Source organism: Temnothorax americanus, unplaced genomic scaffold, assembly GCF_048541705.1.
Source record: "Temnothorax americanus isolate GAGA-0224 unplaced genomic scaffold, ASM4854170v1 Scaffold18, whole genome shotgun sequence".
NCBI lineage: Eukaryota > Metazoa > Arthropoda > Insecta > Hymenoptera > Formicidae > Temnothorax > Temnothorax americanus.
The window spans coordinates 2,278,009-2,299,083 of NW_027509318.1; the positions used below are offsets into that span (position 1 = coordinate 2,278,009).

A 21,075-nucleotide genomic window follows, 5' to 3' on the forward strand; every position below is an offset into this window, starting at 1 on the left:
TATGTACACCAGTTTAACAATAGAAAGCAACTTTTAGGAACAAACCTCAAATTTTAGTGCTAATGATAACTTTTGTAGTGGAAAGAGAATTTTTATGAAATAAAGAAAGACAGAAAATGTTCTTATAAATTAATCGGAATTTAAAGGAGGCATCAACAGTTAAACGTTTAAGTATATTTTGCTATTTACATATATAAATTTGTCATGCATTTTAAGTAACATGCTTACTGTATATTATTAATCTTAAGAATAAAAACTGTCATTATGATCTTGACGCAGTTTAAGACAGTGTGCACGACGTTCTATAAATGCGGCCATTCTAGTGGACGGTATGGTAGCGCCAGTTGATATCTAACAAAAAGAAAGAACGATATCTTATTAAATTTTAATGCGATATCGTCGCCATATAATAGTAAATTATTATTTAAAATAGAGAAAAACTATGAAAGTATAAGTTTATTACTTTTAACCATGGCGAACCAAGACAGATCTCTGCGTTCACTCGATCCTCACCACGCAGGCACAATAATCTCCCGAGGAGTTCCTTCGCGTCGCTGGATATCGTCTCGAAATATTCGTCAGGAAAACAGAAATCGCATTTGAGAATGTTGGCGGTGGTTTCTTCGACGGAATCGTCCAAAAACGGCGACAATCCACTAAGATATTCAGAGATGGATAAGACACGGATAATAATAGGATAAGCAGGGTGCAATAAAAAAAATAATAGTAGGTTCAAGGAACAAATAAAACAATATTTCAGGAAAATACCTTAACAAAACATAAATAAAAACTCCAACGGCCCACATATCCGTGTAAGGGCCGGTCGGTCTACCTAGCACCGACTCCGGCGCTGCGAATTCCAGATCGGCGGGTGGCGGCACAATCTCGTCGATGGGAGCTCTGACCGCTTCCCCCAGATCTATCACCTTCACCTGGTCCGTCTCGTGATCAACGAGAACGTTCTCCGGTTTCACGTCCAAATGTGCCCGGCCGCGACGATGCAACCAGCGCAACGCGGACAACAGCTGGCAAGTGTATCGCGTCGCCGTCGCTTCGGTGTATTCCGTCTTCTCACTCAAATATGCAAACAGCATCGGGCCTCTGACCCTGCGGAGAGGAGAGAGAGAGAGAGAGAGAGAGAGAGAGAAAATTTGTTAATACGTTTGTTATCGAGATGATCGTCGCTGAATACTTACAGCTCCAGGACGATGGTGTCCACTCCGGGTCGAGGCGCATTCTCGAACAAGGCGAACGCTCTGACGATGTTGGCGTGATGAGTCGAGGCCAGCACGTCGTATTCCGCGCGCGTCAGCATTCTCGACTGTTTGTGCCGTGGGATTTGCTTGAGTGCCACCTCCTGACCGGTGCCCTTGTCTCTGGCGCGACGGACGGTGCCGAATCTACCGTTACCCAGCTCGTCTAGCTCCAGGTACCTGCCGACGAACTGCTTGATCTCCCATTCCGCGCCGCCACCCGTGTCCGACCGTGACAGGGTCACTACCATCGACGGCGAGGTCGTCCGCCCATCCTCGCCCACCACCCGAAAGCTACACGAAGCGTCCATCGACACGTCCAGTAGAACGGGCGGCTCGTTAGCCAGCCTCGACATCGGCATCCATTGCTGCGACGGTAGAGTTCTGCATTCTATGCTGCACGACGCGCCGCCGATCTCCTGCCTGTCCCAATCGATCTCCACCTTCGAGCATCCTAAAACGCGCGCGGAGGTGCCGCTCTTCCCACCTGAAACACGATCGTAATTAAATTAATCTACGACTATCCACGACTATCGTGATACTCCTTATATCGAGATCCCTGATCAACAGACCTACGACGAAGAGAGAAATTCCCACGGAGCAGGAGCCCGTTTCGCCTTTTAGGTGACAGTGATATATCCCGGAGTCCGAGGTTCGGCAACCGGTGATCTGCAGGTATACGAAGCCCGCGCTTCGCTGGAACTGGTACCGATCGTTCTCTCTTATACACTGACCCTCGCCCTCCTTCGTCCAGGCGACGGTCGCACTGTCCGCGTTGTGCGTCTCGACGGAGAATCTAACGACCTCGCCGACGGTCGCGCGTATCGACGTCGGACTGCTTAGAATAGCCGGCGTTTTATCCTCGGCCGTCGTCGCTGACTCCCGGGGATCGGCGGCGTGACATCGCGCGAGATCGATCTTCCGCGGTCGAAACGACCACGCACGGCTGATCGCCGAGTTCGGAATGAGACTCGCCGGTATCCACAACTCGTCCTTGGTATTCACGGGGGATACCACTAAACCCGGACCGTCGAGGTGCGAGACAACGAGCTCGTCTCCGGCATGTAACTTTCCCCAATCCGCGGCCAATCTTACGCGTGCACCTGGAACGACCTAAGGCAGTCCCTTCGTTACAAGCGTGTCTTCTTGAACGTTCGTCACGTTGTTAAGCTTTCATGCAACTTGCGTCGCTACGCCCCGTTCTGCGTTCATCAAGAATGCGACATGGAAGTTCGACCCCAGGGAGAGCTTCCAGCACCGTTGTGCGGCGGATGGTAGCGGCAATAACGATAGTAGCAATCCCGGTAAAGGAAGAAATAACAGCAGTAGTAGTAGCAGTGGTTTTGACAGAATCAGCAGTATAGCAGCGGTAGAGTAGTTGTTACAGAGGCGGGTATCGATTGCGACGATTCTGTCGAGTGCTAGCGATAACGTTTGGTGACGAGCGGTAGAAACCAGCGGTGTAGTGTAGTACACAGTATATAGTGAGTAAAAAGGTGTTAGAAGCGATAACGGGGTTTGCAGAATCAAAAGTCATCATTCGTTTACAAGAGGTTTCGGAGTTTTCTTTCCATTTTTCTAGCGATTATCCCTCGCAGGTGTGCACGTATGCTTTTTGCTTTACGTCTGTATGAGGTCTCGTTACACAAGATTAAGAAGATACGTAATGGCGTTCGTTCGTGGATCGTTCATAGTCGACAGAGTTGTTTAATGATAGAGGTATAACAATCGTCGCACCGATAGAAGATAATGCGATAGATAGCGGTAGATAGCGACAGGCATCAAGAAGAGGAAGAGCCCCGTTGCTGCAATCATCAAGAATTCCAATTGACACGGGTGACAACGTATGCATACGCCAGCTAAAATTGGGTAAAGCCCATGTTAAACAGGATTGGCTCACCGGGATGGAATTGTTGCGAATCGGCGAGCGTGTGCGTAGAGTATTCTTAAATCCCTCCAGGAAGGTTAGCCTACTCTTTGTCGGGCTGGGCGTACGTGGTTGCGCGCATTCCAATCCTCCGGTTTGCGAACGTTGCAACGGTTGACTCTTATGCTCGTTACCCTTGTTCGTCGTTCCGGAGACGATCAGCGTCGGAGGAACCGACACGGTTGCCCGTACAGGTTCGGACGTGGTGGTAGTGGTGGCGGTGACGGTGGCACGGCTGTACGCCAGCAAATCATAAATGAAATCCAAGACACAGTACTACGCGTCGAGACTCGCGCACTTCGATACGCCCGCGGGTAGCCGTTTAAACGATAAAAAAATAAATAAAGAAAAAACATCTTTCAGGGTATCTCGTCGAATGGACTTCCGAACGGAATGGAATCTCGAAACGATCGATAGGAACGAGTCTCGACATTAGCCAGGATATACGGAGGAAACCGACGTCGCCAGCAACTTGGATCTTTCGGACGTGTCGAAGAATAGATGAGTGTGTGCTTAATATAGCAACGCATGGCGGCAAGGTAGGTAGGTGGTTGGTTGGTTGGTTGTGATCGTGGTAGATACACTTGGACTTGCTTCCCGCAGTACTGTGTTCTTGATGAAATTATAAGAAAAGAAGCTGGTTAGTCGGGTCGAGCGTGTATTAGATAGTAGACGAGGATAAAAGAGGATGCATATCACAATCACTCGGTCTTAATCATCAATTTACAATTTATTCTAGACAAAATTCTTACGATTCGCGGGTCAATTATAGCTTTGCTTCGGACTGTCCTCCAGTGTCGCGCATTAAATATATACACAGTATACTGTTACGCCACAAATCTGTCCATGTAGACTCGTGCGCGCGCGCATGTTTTTGTAAACGTTATTAAAATTATTATAAATATATATATTGCATATCTTCATATATTATTACGTTATTAATACATCGCACTCGTAGCGCGTCCTTCTGTATATCGTCATATCGTTTATAAGTCCGCATGTGTGTAGAGATGTAAACGCACGTAAACAACAAAATACGTCCCCATTCTTGGTGCATATGTATATGCATACAATACATGCACGCATAATGCATGCGCATTGGAACGGATTAATACACGTTTATAGACTCCTGGGACTAGAAAAGTAGTATACGTTAAGGAACAGGGTGAGTAGATTTTGATCCATTAAACGATAAAAAAAGCGTTAACTCTCGCATGCCCGTGGCAATCTAAAACACTAAAGTATATATACTTCCGTATATATATCTGATACAGAGCGATAGCTGAAGTCTACAATCGTTCCGAGACGTCATCGAATATGAAAAGATATATATTTATTATATTTGTATGTTCCCCAAAGCTATCGCATCGTTTTTTTAATGACGGCCTTTTGCAAAAATTTAAAAGCGACATTACCTTAACGGTTAATTTTTAAAAATATCCAGTCACGTGTAGATATTTAATATCGAAAATTTAATTTTGTCGCTGCTCAGTCGCCTCTCGCTAAGGAGATATCACTTTCAAATCCGTCTAGCGATGAGTCATTAAAAAATTAATGCATCACTTTTGAGACACCCTGCACATATACTCTTCTGGTATAAAGTGTATTTTTATTTCTTACTAAGCCGATAGAGAAGTGTAAGTTTTGAAGTGTAAGTACTGTGTTGTGTGTGTGTATAGATACTCTTTAAGCTCCTGCGCGGAATATAGTTGAATACTGCATCGTTATCGTTTCCTCTGTACTACGAAAGCAATATATCATCGGATATAAAGGTTTAATCCAGAAAAGGAATGTGAGAAAAATGATTGGATACGTGCAAATATCTTTTAGCGTGTGATATTAATAACAATGTAAGACGCCAAGATATATCGAAACGGTGGAAAGTAGTTAATTTTCGACAAAGGTGAAAAATGGAGCTGCAGGGCGCAGAGAAAAGCAGGCGATGGTTTTTTTTTCTTTTTTTTTTTAGGATACGACTAACGATTATCTAGCTCTTACGGCGATTGTATCTTCTTTTTATATAAAATATACAAAAATATGTCGGAACGAATATTCACAGATCGGATATTAAAAGAGAGTCAGTGTGTAATTCAATGTGTTAGAGACGCTTACAGTGGGTCTTTGGTAAGTTCCTTCTGGTAGGCAATCGGTGATTGTATCGCCTTCAGGAAGTCGCGCTGAGTTTGCAGGATGGCAGTGATGGTATCTACCCACTCCTGCCTGCGCGGTCCACTACTTTCTTCAGCTATGCTACAAGAGAATCCTAGCCCAGGGTTCCGGGGATCCGTCGATCGGATGATAAACTTCTCTGGATCGTCGTTCGAATCTTCGAGACTCATTTTGTTTACCTACATACAGTGTACATCGATCCGATAATGTAATGATACTAATAATTTTTCCCTCCTCCGGAAACAAGGATAGGCGGGATAGAAGTGAGAACCAATTAACAAGTAATTTTACCTGAATATGTGCTTTGTATATGTAAACAGGACTGGTGAATTGCGTTTTCTTTCCGACAGTTTCGCTGAAGATGATATTTTGCTCGAAAAGAAAGACTTGCCATTCCCTTCCTCTCGTCGATAAGTTTGATATTTCCGACACCAGAAGCGGGCCGTGCAACAACAGCTTGCCTTGCGCCGTTATTTTACCCTGAAAAAAGTTAAACGTGACGGATTTTCCACAATGTTTTTACCATGTAAAACGAGAGGGAGTGAAAAAAGGGCAATACTCACGTCGAAACCTTGTAATCTCCCAACGTCCATCATATCGTTTGCAGCTTTAGGAATAACTCGCATGACATGAGCCGCCGCTCTGAGGCCTTCGATTTCCGATAACCTTTGAGTTCGTTCAGTGAGGCGCAGTGCCTCCCGTAGAAGAAGTTGATATTTTGTAATCCTTTGTACGGGCTTGATCAGCAAGTCGCAGAGTTGCAAACGATGCCCAAGTTTTTGCCTAAGTTCCTACAGCAACACATACGCCTCTTTGTTTAAATGTTTCCGTTTTGCACGTAGCCGGCTTCATCGATTTTAATAATTACCTCGAAGTAAGTATCTATATGTTCGGACACGATGTATTCCGAGACGGGCTTGTTCTGACAATAAACCACGTACATGTGCAACTTTCGCTCGTAACGTTTGAAGAGCGGTCCGAGCTCTTCAGGACGTTCCAAACAACGTTCCAAAGCTTTGAGGAAAAAGCTGAAAGCAGGAAACATCGATCGTAAACAGTTTCGACGGTGCGATCATCGCTAAAAAGTTTCAACGGTCGGTCCGACTCACTCTCTGTGCCACTCGTAAATAGCCTCTATGTTACCGAAAACCATCTTATCTTTCCCGGCGCGCAGATCTTCCGGCAAGGGGATCTCGCAGTCGGGATCTCGCATTAGTGCCATGTAACCTTCGACTATCAGCTTTAAGTCATTGACGTAATCTCTCTCGGTATCCACCAGCTCGCTAATAACAAAATGCCGCTTCGCGATCGCGGTACTCTCCGGATCTGCCTCCTCGGAAGCGACCGCGTTAATAGCCGCGTTACAATACTCATCCTCGTTGCTCAACGACTTTCCGTTCGGGGTTCGCATGAGACTATGCCTCTCCTGATTTTCTGTATGTTGCTCCTGTTAATTATGATACGCGTAGTACTTTGTGCAATACACAAACTTGTGCATGTTATAACGTGAACGGACTTACCATTCGCTCCTTGACGATCTGTTCGATCTCCGAGAGATCGGCTGTTGTCGCGCCGCCATCGAGAATCTTCGTCGTACGTTCCGACAGACTGACGGACTGTATAAAAGAAAGCGCAAGCGGTTACACGGCAAAAAACGCGAGAAAGCGCGATCGAGTACTCTCCAAAAACGAGGTATGATCGACTACTCACTCGTTTCCCGGGCAATTCGCTCGGTATCGTGGACCCAGATGGACCATTCGCGGTAGCTACGAGTATCGGTTCGGTTATAGGTTTCATCGGTGGCGGAAGTTCCAGATCGTCGTCGGCATCTTCCCCACCATTCTGCTCCTGTAAACTCGTCACCGCCGTGTCGTCGCTCTCCGTAACGTCCGCATCCACGTCCACGTCCACCTCGACCTCCTGCTGCTCCTCGCCCTCCTCCTCCTTGCTGACCTCCTCGCCCTCTTGCACCTCGGCCTCGGCCTCGAACGCCGCCTTGCCCGGCCGATTGTGCTCGACGCCGCTAGGTAATTTAAAGCGTTTGTCCGAGCCGCTTTTCTTTAAAGACGGCCCAATCAAAGGAGGCGATGACGTCGGCGCGGCTGTATTGGTTTTCTCGACTTTACCTTGGCTAAGTTTGCGTAAAGAAGGTGGGAGCCACTTCCGTCTATAAACAGAAACGCCCGACCGTGGTACATGATTATCGTTGCACGTATGACATTTCGAGATAAGCGCGAGGCGCACTTATTAAACGACGGAGTTTCTAATGAAATGCTCACCCGCTGAAAACCCGTCTCTTGTTGCCGGGTGAATTTGTACTAGTTGACCCGCTGCCGTCGCTTCCGGTGTTCTCTGTTAATCAAAAGACCAATTGTTTAGTCTAAGACATCCCTAGAATTCCGCTCCAACTTATCTTACAGTTATCGGAATTGATAAGAGGCGAGCGCGCGATCGCGTCATCGGGCCTTTGCGCCTGTTTGCGGTTCACCGACTTCCGGCAGTTCGGTCCGGTGTCGCTCCGGTTTCTGCATTTCTTCGCAGAAACCGCGCAACGATACACCGCTATTTTTTACGGCGTCATGTGTATTCGCGAGAAATAAGAAACCTGAACGCAAGGGCCTCACAGACTGACCAGCTACCTCTCTCTCTTTTCTTCGCGTCCGCTTACCCGCGTCCTCCGACAGCATCGGCGACAGCACCGCGGACGACAGCGCCGCGTTCAACGAGGACGCCTGCTGCGTCGTCGGCGGGACGCCGGCGACGCAGCAGGTCGGCGGCAAAGTGCTGGCGGTGGTCGACGACCCGACGGCAGTTTGCTGCTGCGCTTGGACGATTGCTTGATTGATCTGCTGCTGGTGGTACGGATGATGATGCGGCTGCTGTTGCTGGTGATGGTGATGCGATTGTTGCGGTTGCTGTTGCTGCTGCTGCTGCTGCTGCTGCTGCGTGGACGCTTTTCTGGACGGCGAAGTTTTGCAGGAGGCGGTCGGCGGCTGCTTCAGGGCGCTGGTGGGCACCAGACCCTCCGCGGCCGGCTCAGCCTGTCCAGGCGTGAGCGGCAGACGTACCAGGGTCCATTCGCCGGCGTTGGTCACGCTGGTGGTCCCGGTGGTCGCGCTACCGTTCTCCAACACCTCGACCTGCTGCCCTTTCGTCACGCTCAGCTCCCTCGAACCCGGCGCGGCCATATGATCGGCGACCACCCACGTCATTTCGACGACTCCGGTCTGAAAGCACGCATCGGGGATTCTCAATAGATTCCGCGGCACATTGCGCGGCGGGGTCGCGCGATTCACGGTCGACGTACGTTGGATGTTCGCGCGAATACCGGGGCAGGGAAGAAGAGGGTGAGGGGGAGAAAGTTAAGAGGGGGGAGGGAGGGAGCGAATATAGAAATGGGATAATTAGCGGAGTGCGATGTGTCTGTGTGCGCGCGTGCGTGAAAGCGGCGGTGATGCGACCGCGACGGGAGGCCGGGGGCTAGGGGGCCAGGGAGGGCGGAGCGGGTGAGGGTGAAGAAGGGTGGATGCGGGATAAACCGAAAGCAGGGAAGCAAAGCGAAGAGGAAGAGAAAGAGAGCCTGTCCTTTCGTGCTTACGCAAGCGTAGACGGGTCGATACGATCCGTCCTTCTCCGTCGCGCGACCGTGGGGCACGCTCTCGCCCTCTCGCTCCCGCCCTCTCACTCTCGCTTTCTCCCTCGTTCGCTCGCTCGCTCTACGCGAGAGACCGATTGTCTTTGAATTTGCGGATCGACGGAGCGAGATTCTAGAGATCCGATTACTGACGCCCGGGTGATTCTGATCGTCGGATCAGTGTCACCCGGGTGTCACTCGCTCGCTCGCTCGCTCATCAGCCTCGCTCTTCATCCCTTATACGCGCGGGCGCGCGCGCGCGCCCTTCCGCGACGACGCTTTTAAATCGCACGCGGATTCCGGCGTTTTGAAAATAGCTAATGTCACGACACCGCGGTACTTTGACGTTGCTATAAATACCGCCTCGTGTGCGTATATTATATTGACCGAGCGTGCACGTTTACCGCGTTTTCAATCAACAACACTGTCCTTCCCGCGCTCTCTCGGCTCCCTCTCTTCCTTTTCCTCTTTCGTCGCGCGCGAGAGACGCGCAATTGTTCGCCCGACGTGGGCCGACCGGAATGGTCCCGCCCGATGGTCCGCCCGATTTTCGTACATTCCGCGATCCGAAATAGAATTTTCCACGTGCCAAGTTCTCTCCTCGCTCTCCGTCGTTAACTCGCGCCGCTCTGCGCCGCGCCGCTCCGCGCGCGGCGCGGCGAAGGAGTGACCAAGGTGAAAAAAGGGGGAGAGAAAAAATATAGATGCGATAAAGGAACGCGGGAAAGATTACGTTATCGCCCACGGCCGACGCTTCGAGATTCCCAGATACTCGTTCGAGGAAACTCTGCACTGTTCATTCCTCTTCGTGCGAATTCCCAGGATTTCACTCGATCGCGACGATTCGCGGATTCGAGTCTCAACGTCCGGTATCTATTTTTGTGGTTCCGAAAGAGGAGCGCGCAAAAAATTTATCGAAGTTCCGTCCGTAATGATCTCTTCTGCGAGGAGAGACACGATCTTCCAGGAAAAGATGTTTGCCGGCCGAAGGGATGAGTGGTCGAAGGGACGAGTCCTGCGAAGGAAGAAAAAGAAAGAGGGGGCTGGATCGTCCGAGAGGATTGTCCAAGGGCTCGCGGGGTACCTGGGCCAGGGAGGGTTGACGGCGCAGAAGTCGGGCCTGGAACGAGCTCGGCGTATCGATGGTGTGCTGCCTGGAGAGGGTCACGTGCGGCGGTGCCGCGGAGCCCTGGCGGAACCACGGCAGGGAGATCTTTCGGCGCGCCTTCTGGGCGATCGTCGCCGGTTTCCCGGCCGGTGACGTCATGATAGAAAGGGGTCTCGGGGAACCCCTCCGGGGACCCCTGCGATCGGCCCCTCTTGCGGGTTTACGGTCTTCAGACGCGCGAGCGCGACCGCGGCGCGCAGGAGGGCAGGAACGACGTGGTGGACGGCGCGCTATCGTTCACGGGTCCTGGAGCGCGCGACGACGCGCGGCGCGTCCGCCATCGTCGACAGTGCGCTGGCCCGTTTTCGTTATTTTCCTTTTCTCTCTCTTGTTGTTCCTGCCTTCTTCCCACTTCTCCGTCCTCCGGCAAGAGAAGGTCCTGAGGCTTTTACCGATTCGTCCAGCTACGCGCGATCAGCGGTGGACCTTTAAGTGGATCCATCTGACCCGGGAGTCGCGCCCGTACTGATCCGTCGGCCTCCCGCGACCGTGCGGAGAGTGACGAGATTATAACTAACCCAACCCAACTCGCGCCCCACCCAACCCTGCGCGAGTACTGGCCTGCCGCGGCCTTCTCCCTGTGTCGCGTCGTATCGCCATCCCCCTGTCGCAGGGGGGCGAGAACTCACGAAGAACCAGGTGGACTCGTATGGCACATTCGGGACCGATAACAGGCGCCGATTCGGAAGCGGATCGTTCGGAGAACGTGAGTTCTCAATTTTTACGAGCGTCGAAGGAAGATGTTTACAATTCTGGATCTTGAAGAAGAGGTGTCGAGGTGTGTAAAGGTCGGAGGTACGAAGGGTGGGTGAGAAATGATTAGCGACCGTGCCCTTCGCATAGGATGTTCCCATGGATCCGTAGACTCTCTGTTATTCGCGGATTACTTCGATTTTGCTTGAAAAAGAGAGATATCGAGACAGAAATAGTTCAATAGTTTTAGATAATTAGATATTTAGAAATTTTATACTTTGCATGTCTTTAAGGCGGTCAAAGCCATCTTTACACAAGCAAATGTAATTGAGGATAAAAGAGGAATTTAATTGTAAATCGCAAAAAGCATAATTTTTTATGCTTTTGCTTTAAAATTTTTTATATAACTTGAAAGATCACTGTATACTTTTTTTATGTTATTTCCTAATACATAGTAGTAGTTAGAAAAGGTGAGAAAGCTATTTTCATAAAAATATCATCGAAAAGCGATAAGCTCAAGACGAAACAAATATTATGCGAGATTGGAGTAATGTACTAATCTTTGATGAATCATCGTTTTGAGCATAAACTTCTAGCTTGGTCTGCAGCGAAGCAGTTCTATAAATAGTTCTTCGAGTTAAAAATGATACAGCGGTCATTACCCGTGTGCAACATGCTAAAAATTTATCAAAAAATATGCAGAACACTGCTGCACGATAATTGATAATAATGAAGACCGGATTTTATATTAGGTAAACATATAAAGGTATATATAATGATCTTTAAAGCTATATAAAAAAATTTTGATTTCAAGGAATAAGAATTGTAGAGTAATTGTAGACTGTTCGATTTTTTCTTATCAAATAAGAAAGTAACACTGTGTGTTGTGTCAAAAATTAATTACACCACCATAAAAAGCATGCTTCTACGTCATATTTAAATAACATAATTTTATCGATTTAATCTTTCTCGTGCGATAGTAAAATTTGTTTACAGTTTTCGTCAAACTCTATTTTTAGGTAAAAATCTGATATATCTCTTTATTGCTATATATCTCGTAAGTTCTCACGAATCGTATAAAGAGCTTGATATTTAAAAAATCGTACTTTACCTTATCAGAATCGGTGGTATTAGTCGAACCGAAGGAAGCCAAGGAGTTTCGGTCGAGATTCTCCACGCTCTCGTCCAAGGATGCGCATTCCTCCAGATCCCTGCTGGAGCGTTGACTGGAGCTCTTTTTAGCGGGACTCTTGGGCATATTCTTGCCCAAGAAGGTCTCCTGTATCACCTCGCGTAACCGCATCACCCACAGCTGCTTCGCGTCCATCGAGTTCGCTCGCAGCACTACGCGCGTGTCGCTAGTCGGTGCTCGTCCTGTCCACACCGCGAATTTGCATTCGTCGCCTTCGATATGCTCGGTCACGCCCAATTCGGAGGTCAACAGGCGATTTTTATAAACGTATTTCACCTTGAAAGACACGACATGGTATTGATATATCGCTCAATAACACAACAATAACACATCTCAGAAAACAAAGTTTTCCAGAAAATAAGTTTGAATGTTTTGAATCATGGAAATTTTGTAATGTTATAAATGTGATTTTTTTTTTATGTAATAACTGATTATAGAGGAACAAAAGTATCTAGCTATATATTATAGCTCTTTCATTCAGTGTATTGAATTCTCACCATTCTATTGCAAACAATTCAATGACAATTTTTTAGTTATGTCGTTGTTGTAGCAAATGAGCGACACGATAAATTTTATTTAACGCTAAAGACACAAAGCTGTTGCGTGCAGCGTACCTTTCCTGCGGAATCCTTCACTTCCTTTGTAAAGAGAAGATACAATTCGAAAAGAAATATGTGACGATCTCTTCCTTTCCTGATCAACTGTTTTGGGTCCCATACTGTGAATGAATCTTGTAACACAACATCACCGAGCGCATCTATACTAACGTCGCAACCTTCCAGTAGACTTAAGTGTAAGGCATCGTTAGCTTTTTTAGGCACATTTAACATCACTTCTAATCCCTCTTTTATTTCGCCCTGTCCTTCTTGGCAACAAGCCTAAAAAAAAAACGAGGATAATATGTACTCGATCGATTTAAAATTAACATCGCAAGCTTGTGAGATGTACGTGTAATACTGAATACCTGCAAGTCCTTAAGTAGCAGCTGATACTTAGTAATTCTCTGAACCGGCTTGATTAGATACGCAGCGATAGGATGTTCTACTCTATGCTTTCTCTGCAATTCCTCAAACCACGTTCCACTGTGCGTTATTAATAGTTGATTGCTCTCGGGTTTATTCTTACAGTAAGTTACATACATGTCAAATTTAGGTGCCTGAAATGAAACGAATGTTGCAACGATGTACGTAAAATTGCGGCTCCTTAATATTGATATAATACCCGCATAGCACTCACCCACACTACAAAACAATGTCCCACATCCTCCGGCATGGTTTCGTACTTTTCTAGCTCGCGTAGAAATACATTGCTGTGAAACTGATGTATCTCCTCTATGTTGCTAAAAATGATCGATTCCCGACTGTGTAAACCCGGTGGAACGTTTCCCTTTCCGCATCGTGTCTCGTCCAGGAAGCAACGGATGCAGGTTTCCAAGTCTTTTACGTACGTACGTTCGGTTTGCAAGAGTTCAGCCATAATAAACTCTTTCCTTCGTGCAGATCTTCTCTTCTCCTCGTTCAGTTCCTTCAGATCTTTACCCTTGATCTTCTCTTCCAGCAACGGATCCGAATTCCGGTCGATAGACAGATCTCTGTGCAGACCCTCGTCGGGCTGAATACCCAGATCGCCTTCGATTTGCGTTTTGTAGCAGTCCATTCGCGCGCTAAAGTCCTTGTATCGCTGATCGACCTCGGCAACGGCCTGCTTGATCGCCGCGGCATGAGCATGACCCCTCTCGACTAAATTGTCAGCGAGTTGAATCAACAATTTCACTCTTTCTCTCGTCTCCTTCGCTGCACCTTTGAACTCGATGTGCTCTTGCAACAGTTGTTCGTTCTCGATGCGATTCTTCCCGACGTTGGTATGCGTCGCTAAATACAATTCACCGGTTTCCTTTATCCATTCGAGAGCCTGTTTCGCACTACGTTCGAACAGAACATACTGATGGCATTGATCTAAACGTTTCTTTCGCTGCGTCCAGTATTCGAGCACTTTGTTCTCCTTACCGACTAACTCCTCCAAAATATTTTTTACTTTATTCGCGGAACCGGCGCTATTGGCGTGGTAGCTATAAAATTGTAAACTACGATTGATGTACTTTAAGAACGTTTCACCGGTTCGTCGTACCAGCGTGCACGCCTTCAGAAAGGCCTCTTTTTGCTCCTGATGTCTGGTAATGTTCGCCGGTATGCCGGCAGCCTTTTCTCCGTCGGCACACCAATCGTCGTCCACATTGTATTGCAGTTCTAAACTGTCGAGAACCGAACGTACCGAGTCCACCGTTTTGTAAAAGTTTAAACTGGCAGTAATTAATTTATGTCGTTCTTCCGCACAAGTCACTAGCTGCTGCCAACGTTTGGTAACATCCTCCGCGACCTCCCTGATACTTTTGGGATCGTAATGATTCCCGCTTATCAGAGCGTCCGCTTTGTGTTTCACTTGCACGGCGGATGCGTGAGTGTTTGTTATCGCGAGTTGAAAATGATAGTGTTCCTTCCCTAATTGGTCGGCGTCTTCGAAATCGTCCGGTATCCTGAGTGAGGCCAGTAATATCGACTCGCCATTTCGTATCCACTTAATCACATGAGAAGCGTCTGTCTGCAGTTGTAGTAATTGAGACGCTTGTTCCAGCCGTACCCTTCGCATTTCCGCGAGGTCCTCCGCGTCTAACTCTCTCTCGTTCAGAAACTCGAGAAGCACTTGCACCCGCGCCGCCGCGCTATGTTGACCGTCCGCCATAATACATACGCCCGCCTCCTCCAAGACTTGCGCCAATTCTTGGCCACGATGCAGAATTTGAAAAGCGGTATTCTGCATGTGGGCGACTCCGTCGTTGTGCACGCGCAGCAACTGCTCGGGTGAACCCTCTCGCGGTGGTCCCTGCAGCTCCTGCGCCCACATCTCCAGCTGGCCACTAGCCTCCAACGCGTCGCGCTCGAAAACGCGTAATCGCAGGCACAGTTCCAGTCTCAGCTTCTTGGTGGCCCACAGGTCTTCCAATTCTTGTCTCAAGCTTGCCAATCTGTCTAAGGCCGACTCCACCGCCGATATTGACCCGGTTGTGTCGGGCGCATCGGTTGCCTCGCGGAGTTCTTGCAGCAGAGCTTCGCCCTGGGCTATTGTCGAAGCACACGCCTCGAGACAGGACGATCTGTGCTGCGCGCACTGTTCCAACAGTCTTTCCGCTGTCTCCAGGTTTTCCGCAACCTCATCCTGCTGCAATTCCTGACGTAACTCGTCTACCCAACCCGTAAGCTGTGAAACAAAACCACATTGAAAATAACACCGTACGTGCACGCATACGCAGACGTATAAATATCTGCGCGTTTTACAGATTATCGTTTGATGTAAATAATAAATTTGTATAAAAATACCTCTTTTTCGTGAGTATAAAACACTACTGCCAAATCTAATCTACGACGCCGTTGCTCGACCCTCGCTGCGAAGCTACTAACGTGAGCCTCCAACTCTTGTGCCACTGCATATATTTCGTCAGCCGCGCATTCCCCCGTGTGAGCAAGTTCTTCAGCGGCGGTCAAAAGTTTCGTCGCATTTGTGTAAGTGTTCTGCAAACGAAAGAAGCGTTAAGTACATTCGTGAAAACATTTAACCATGTGTGAACTAACAGATTATTCCTATATTAAATGTATATATTGAAAAAATCACCTGAGCAACATTTTCAAAATGTTCGTGGCTTTTTTGATAGACGCGTGCTTTCTGCAAATTACGACCTACGCCTGTGTTTTTCCTAATGAAGACTTCGCCGTGGTTCGTCAGCCAGTCGAGAACTTGTTTCACATCTTCTTGAAATAATCTGAAAATCATAATTGCGTGCGTTAATATCGATACAACAATGCGCGAGCTTTGCTACTTTCGTACTTTAATGCGAGCCGTTGATGCAACTTGACTTTGCGAGCGTGCCAACGGGCTTCTAATGCTCTATGATGACCGAGAATCTGATGAATGACGGCTAATACGTGAGATGCACCTTCGCTGTAATCAGCTGCTGGATTACCACTCGTGCCGGTATGACCGTCAATACTGTGTCCATCTTGGCTCTGTATAAATCAAATATCAAAACGTGAATTAACGATACAGAAATCGGTCTGAAAGATTAGTTAATTGAACAATGCTGCATGCATCCCGATCAGTATCATTAGATATCGTCATTTTAATGAGCTTTTTATACAAAGTTATATAATATCGTTACAGCACAAGCAAGCATGTTTCTCTATATTATTCTTATTCCCTCTGAATAGCACGTACAGAATAATCCCTCCTTTTTATCCCATGCAAAGAACAGTTGGAAAAAAAGGATGATGAAAGCACTTACTATCTCGCTCAATTATAAACATTTTTTTTGAAAAGCTTAATACACATAAATTAAGCTTTGTTTTCTAAAAAAAATTAAACACAGGGATGTGCGTAATCACGAGGAAGGCTTTGACAAAAAGGAAAAACAACAATAACGGTTCCTTTAAACACCAATTAACGTACATGTTTTCTGGCGACATGGTCAATTCCTTGCGGTTGATTACAGACTTGCACAAGATGATCCAGTTGGTAAAGAAGCTTCTTACTGGTACTATGCACCTAAATAAGAATTTTACCCAATCCCGCTTAAGAAACATTCGTATATACAACGTTCATTTCGAATATATGGCTTTATATGTATTGTATGATGGGACAACCAACGTAAATTAACTTTGAATCCAAGTCGAGAAAACAACAATAGGATGACGAATACTGATAAAGTAACAAATATCGGTAACGGACAAATAAACGTGCGACTATACAAAAAAATCCGTTCGAAAATACTGAGACGCCTGGGTTATAAGGAAATTACTTTAAATGTTAATCATTGGCAGAAAATTTGCGGATAGATATTTCCAATAGCACCCAAGTACCAAGCGAGCATCGCCAAAAAGCTTTTAAAAATTGAATTTCTCGTACATAATCGACGCGAAATGTATCCGACCCTGAAGAATGGGCGCTCACATTATGACATACTTGCAGCATTGAACCCAGGCCGCTCAATAACGCTTGATATGCATTGTAAACCTGTTAAATATCAGATATACTTACAGTGGAAATGAAAAGAAATGTATGAAGAAATGGAAGTCGGATTGATTTACAATAACGCAAAAACAATAATTGTCCATTCCAAACGTATCGCGATGAAATCGGTCGTGTCGAACGATGGTAAAGCTTATGGCTACGAATAGGACAAAATTTACCTCCGTATACGCCTGACACATGGCTTCGTAAAGAGTCTGATGTTGGCGAATGTGAGTTTCAAGCGCTGGAATTTCACTGGGCAGATTACTAATCTCGCACGCTTGACTCCAACCAGCCACGTTATCGACATACTGTTCCGCTTTATGGTGAAACACTACACTTAAACTAAGTACTGCGGTACGTTCGTCGAGACCCGCGGCGAACTCCTTCCAAGCACGATCCAGACGTCCCGCCACCGCTCGCACGTGCCCAGCCGCGTAATGCTGCGTCTCCAGCAATTTGCCAGCCATCGTGAGGATCTTATTTATGTTCACGTAAACGTTCATCGAGCTCATTGTAAAATGTTTGTGTTCCTCCTGCAGATTCTTGGCCAATTGATACGAGCGGCCGATCTCCACGTAGCTGGCGAGAAACGCCTCTCGGTTGTGACAAATCCAATCGAACATCTTCTCGCAATCCTGTTCGAACAATCGCAGCTGAAAGCACTGATCCAATTTCATCTTCTTGATGTGCCACAGTTGTAACAGATGCTGTTGGGCGGCATGCACGGAATCCAAATGCTGAATAACCAGGGTGGCCAGGGCTCGTCCGTCGGAGTCTGTGCAACTTGCCGCGCCATTGTCAATACTTCCTCCTTCCCCGCCGGTTGCCGTTGCACCTGGAAACAGGTTTACACGCATTTACAATACGTTTACATTACATAATAAAGAAAGTTTAACGTCAGGCAAGCGTTGGCTCACTGTTGTTAAATCGCTGAAGCAGGCGTTGCCCAACAACTTCGATATCCTCCACCGGGACTTTCATGATTTTCTTTTTCATCTCGTTATGCAGATCAATTCCGTGCTTAGCTCCCGCAACATCGTCAGCAAAGTCATTTCGACTGAGATCCTCTTGCAAGTCGTCCAATCGATCGAGAAGATCCGCCGCCTGCCACGTAAAATCCTCTACAACTAATCTGGTATCGATCCATTGAGCGTGATCGTATTGCAAAGATCCATCTAAATCTGCCGTGAGCTGAGAAGGATCTATAACTTTTACAAGAGCCTCTAAGCTGATTGTATTAATCTGAAATTAATGTATTTCACAGATTGATAACTTTGCAAACATCTAAGTTAGTCCAAGCATAATTAGAATTAGATACAAACATAAATTTCTAATCCACTCACCTCAAAATTATATTTCTTCTGCTTACCCAACGAGGTCCTCTGTTTCTGCCAAAAGTTCTCCGGTTTAATAAGAAAAGCTACGTGAACTGTACGATGAAAATGCTCGTGTAACACCTGAAGATATTAATGCAGATTAAATGTTGCGCAAGCGGGCAAGCGATATTTAAGCGAGAACATCGAGAAAAGGGTGTAACCTTCAAAATAGGCTTGACTGAGTCCCACGTTGTACCACGCATATCCACAATCACGGTGAATCGCAGACCCCTGGCCTCATCGCTCGGAATGGCAAACAGATACTGCAGGAGACGTCTGTAATCCTCGGGTTTCGCCCGCTCGCGCCTCGGCGTGCTCGGAAACAGGAGCACAGGTCCCCCCCTGCGATCCCGTCCGCCCGGTAGTATTGCCAAACGTTCTTGCAGCAACGGCAATACCTCTGCCGCTCGTGTACCATCCATCATCCTCGCTTTTCATCAAATGATCATGATCTGCTTCCGTCAACGGACAAAACAAACAGTTTGTGAGACAGACTCCCCATTATCATCCTCGTAACGTACGATGCAACAATTGCATTGCAAATTAAGAGTATCGCGCGCACAAATTGATCAATAAGGCAAGACAACGGCCACGTTCAGCGAAACGTTTATTTTGCAACTGTTGGAAGTTTTCTGAGCCCACAGATTGGATTATTCCTCTGGATCTAAAGAATAATCCAATCTGAGCTCGGAAAACGTCCAAAGGTTGCAAAATAAATGTTCTGCTGAACGTGGCCAATGTGAAAATTTTGTGATTGTTTTCAAACAGTTTTAAATTTACACGCCTTGATAAAAATAACAATAGATGTAACAGTACAATTATAAAGTCTGGTCCGGCTTCAGATATCGTAGAAAGAGAGAGAGAGAGAGAGAGAGAGAGAGAGAGAGAGAGAGAGAGAGAGAGAGAGAGAGAGAGAGAGAGAGAGAGACTCGAATAAATTCGTCTGCATTTAGCCTCCTAAGGAGACAATGCGAGGAAGGGGTGACTCCGCTCCATAAATGCATTCAATGAAATAGTCAAATTCAAGGTCATTATATACACACGCACACGCACACATATACACAAGCGCACGTGTGTGTGTGTGTGCATGCGCGCGCACGCATACAACACTTCCGCGTGCACGGACATAAATATATACACACGCCAGCACACGCACGTACGCGCGCGCATATAAATATAATGGTACCGATTAGGGTCGCCGCATCCCATTCCCGGTCACCGGCGACTGCTCCCTAATCGGGAAGCTCGCCGGAGTCCGGCCCGACCGACACGAGAGCGGAATGCGAGACGCGCGCGCGCGCGCGAGAGAGAGAAAGAGAGAGAGAGAGAGAGAGAGAGAGAAAAACCGTTGTTTGCGGCGTGGGAGTTGCGCACGCGACGTTGATACACGCGTATCGGAATAAGGCACGTAACACGCAACCCGCGTATCCATCCCTCGCGACTCGCGACTCGCGAGGCGAGTCGTCTTCCCCCTCCTCAACCTTTTCCTCCACCTCCTCCTCGCGCGAACCCTCTTTCTACTCTTCTTTTCTTCCTCCTCTCTCTCCCTCTGCCCCACTGTCAAAATACTATCGTTCTCGGACGGCGCTTCTCCTCGTGTGACTCGCAGCACCCACCACGGCCACCACCCGTGGGAAGGCTAACGGTATACGGAGAGGGGAAGGCGGCGATTGCGGCGAACGAGCCCCGCGTGACGGTCGCGCGACCGACAATGGAACGTCACGGGTGACGGGGAAAGAGAGAGAGAGAGAAAGAGAAATGGACAATCAATCGTCTCACTCCACACTCCACGGAGATATAGCGGCCTGTCATGGATATATCGGCACTCACTCCGCGCGCGACTCGAGGCGTTTTCGATCCCCCGTCGCTCTCCCGACGCCGACGTCCCGACGACCGCGCGGTTCTACACGCCGCGGCGAACCCGTTACGCAGCCGTTTCGCTTATTTATATTTGACCGCTTTGAGCGAATCGCCAAGTCTCGCGACTTTTTTTTTTCCGCGGCGCGTGGTAAACGGAAGAAGAAACTCGTGCGAAAAGCGAAGGCGAAGGGGGACTCGGAACTCGGACTCACCTCGGCGAAAAGCTCGTTCGCGACGACCCCGGCGTCCTTGTTCCCCGTCCCCGTCGCGCCGGCCTACCGTTCATATTGTCGTTTCATCGGCGTCCGATGAATCACGGGCGACCGTCACGCGAGTCGAGTTCCGAGATCATCGCTGCCATGTTCGAACGACACGAGACCACAGTATATACGAGACTACGAGACTCTCCACACTCCACAGTCTCCACTCCACTGGCCCGAGGGGAGGGAAACGGCACACGAGTCGCGCGCGACTCCTCCGCTCCGCGAGGCGTCACTAGACTTTACGACGCGTCCGCAAGGATTTGCCCGCCACGTTAAGGCGAATTCGGATCGCGCGAATACAAACTTGGATTTTTTTTTTTTCATTCAACAGGGTGATCATTGGTCTTATCATTGCGCGATTTTTAGAATTTCATTCATAACATAATATTAATTTTATAATTTATATAAATACATACATATCATTTGATAAGGCGTAAGCTCACTTCCAAACTTAGTTGGAACAGAGTTGATACCCGATT

The 21,075-nt window shown here is 47.6% G+C and overlaps 1 protein-coding gene across 7 annotated transcripts; it reads right to left on the reverse strand.

Annotated features, from left to right (window-relative positions):
• Positions 1 to 154: 154 nt before the first annotated feature.
• Positions 155 to 20,761, reverse strand: Trio (trio Rho guanine nucleotide exchange factor). Of its 7 annotated transcripts, none has more exons than XM_077403986.1 (28): positions 20,546 to 20,751; positions 18,635 to 18,925; positions 18,441 to 18,554; positions 18,015 to 18,339; positions 17,274 to 17,932; positions 16,534 to 16,629; positions 15,916 to 16,094; positions 15,703 to 15,850; positions 15,411 to 15,602; positions 13,273 to 15,291; positions 13,001 to 13,192; positions 12,651 to 12,914; positions 11,956 to 12,312; positions 8,018 to 8,576; positions 7,629 to 7,701; positions 7,060 to 7,516; positions 6,870 to 6,965; positions 6,459 to 6,796; positions 6,218 to 6,377; positions 5,913 to 6,140; positions 5,641 to 5,829; positions 5,293 to 5,528; positions 3,154 to 3,415; positions 1,826 to 2,366; positions 1,197 to 1,740; positions 769 to 1,107; positions 464 to 656; positions 155 to 351 (listed from the first exon to the last, which is right to left on the reverse strand). In XM_077403986.1, exons 2-28 carry the CDS (start codon positions 18,896 to 18,898, stop codon positions 244 to 246), a joined length of 9,132 nt encoding a protein of 3,043 aa, XP_077260112.1. In that variant the 5' UTR covers positions 18,899 to 18,925; positions 20,546 to 20,751; the 3' UTR covers positions 155 to 243. The 7 variants fall into 7 exon arrangements, with proteins under 7 accessions (XP_077260112.1, XP_077260110.1, XP_077260111.1 ...); XM_077403984.1 differs by lacking the exon at positions 16,534 to 16,629 and adding an exon at positions 16,990 to 17,097; XM_077403985.1 differs by lacking the exons at positions 16,534 to 16,629; positions 20,546 to 20,751 and adding exons at positions 16,990 to 17,097; positions 19,660 to 19,765.
• Positions 20,762 to 21,075: the final 314 nt, after the last annotated feature.

Excerpts from the sequence above, each read along its gene's own strand:
- Trio (XM_077403984.1), bottom strand. The coding sequence starts at position 18,898 with ATGATGGATGGTACACGAGCGGCAGAGGTATTGCCGTTGCTGCAAGAA. Across the intron at positions 15,851-15,915 it reads CATCAACGGCTCGCATTAAA|ATTATTTCAAGAAGATGTGA; the intron begins GTACGAAAGTAG and ends TATGATTTTCAG. Across the intron at positions 12,915-13,000 it reads TGCTACTTAAGGACTTGCAG|GCTTGTTGCCAAGAAGGACA; the intron begins GTATTCAGTATT and ends TTTTTTTTTTAG.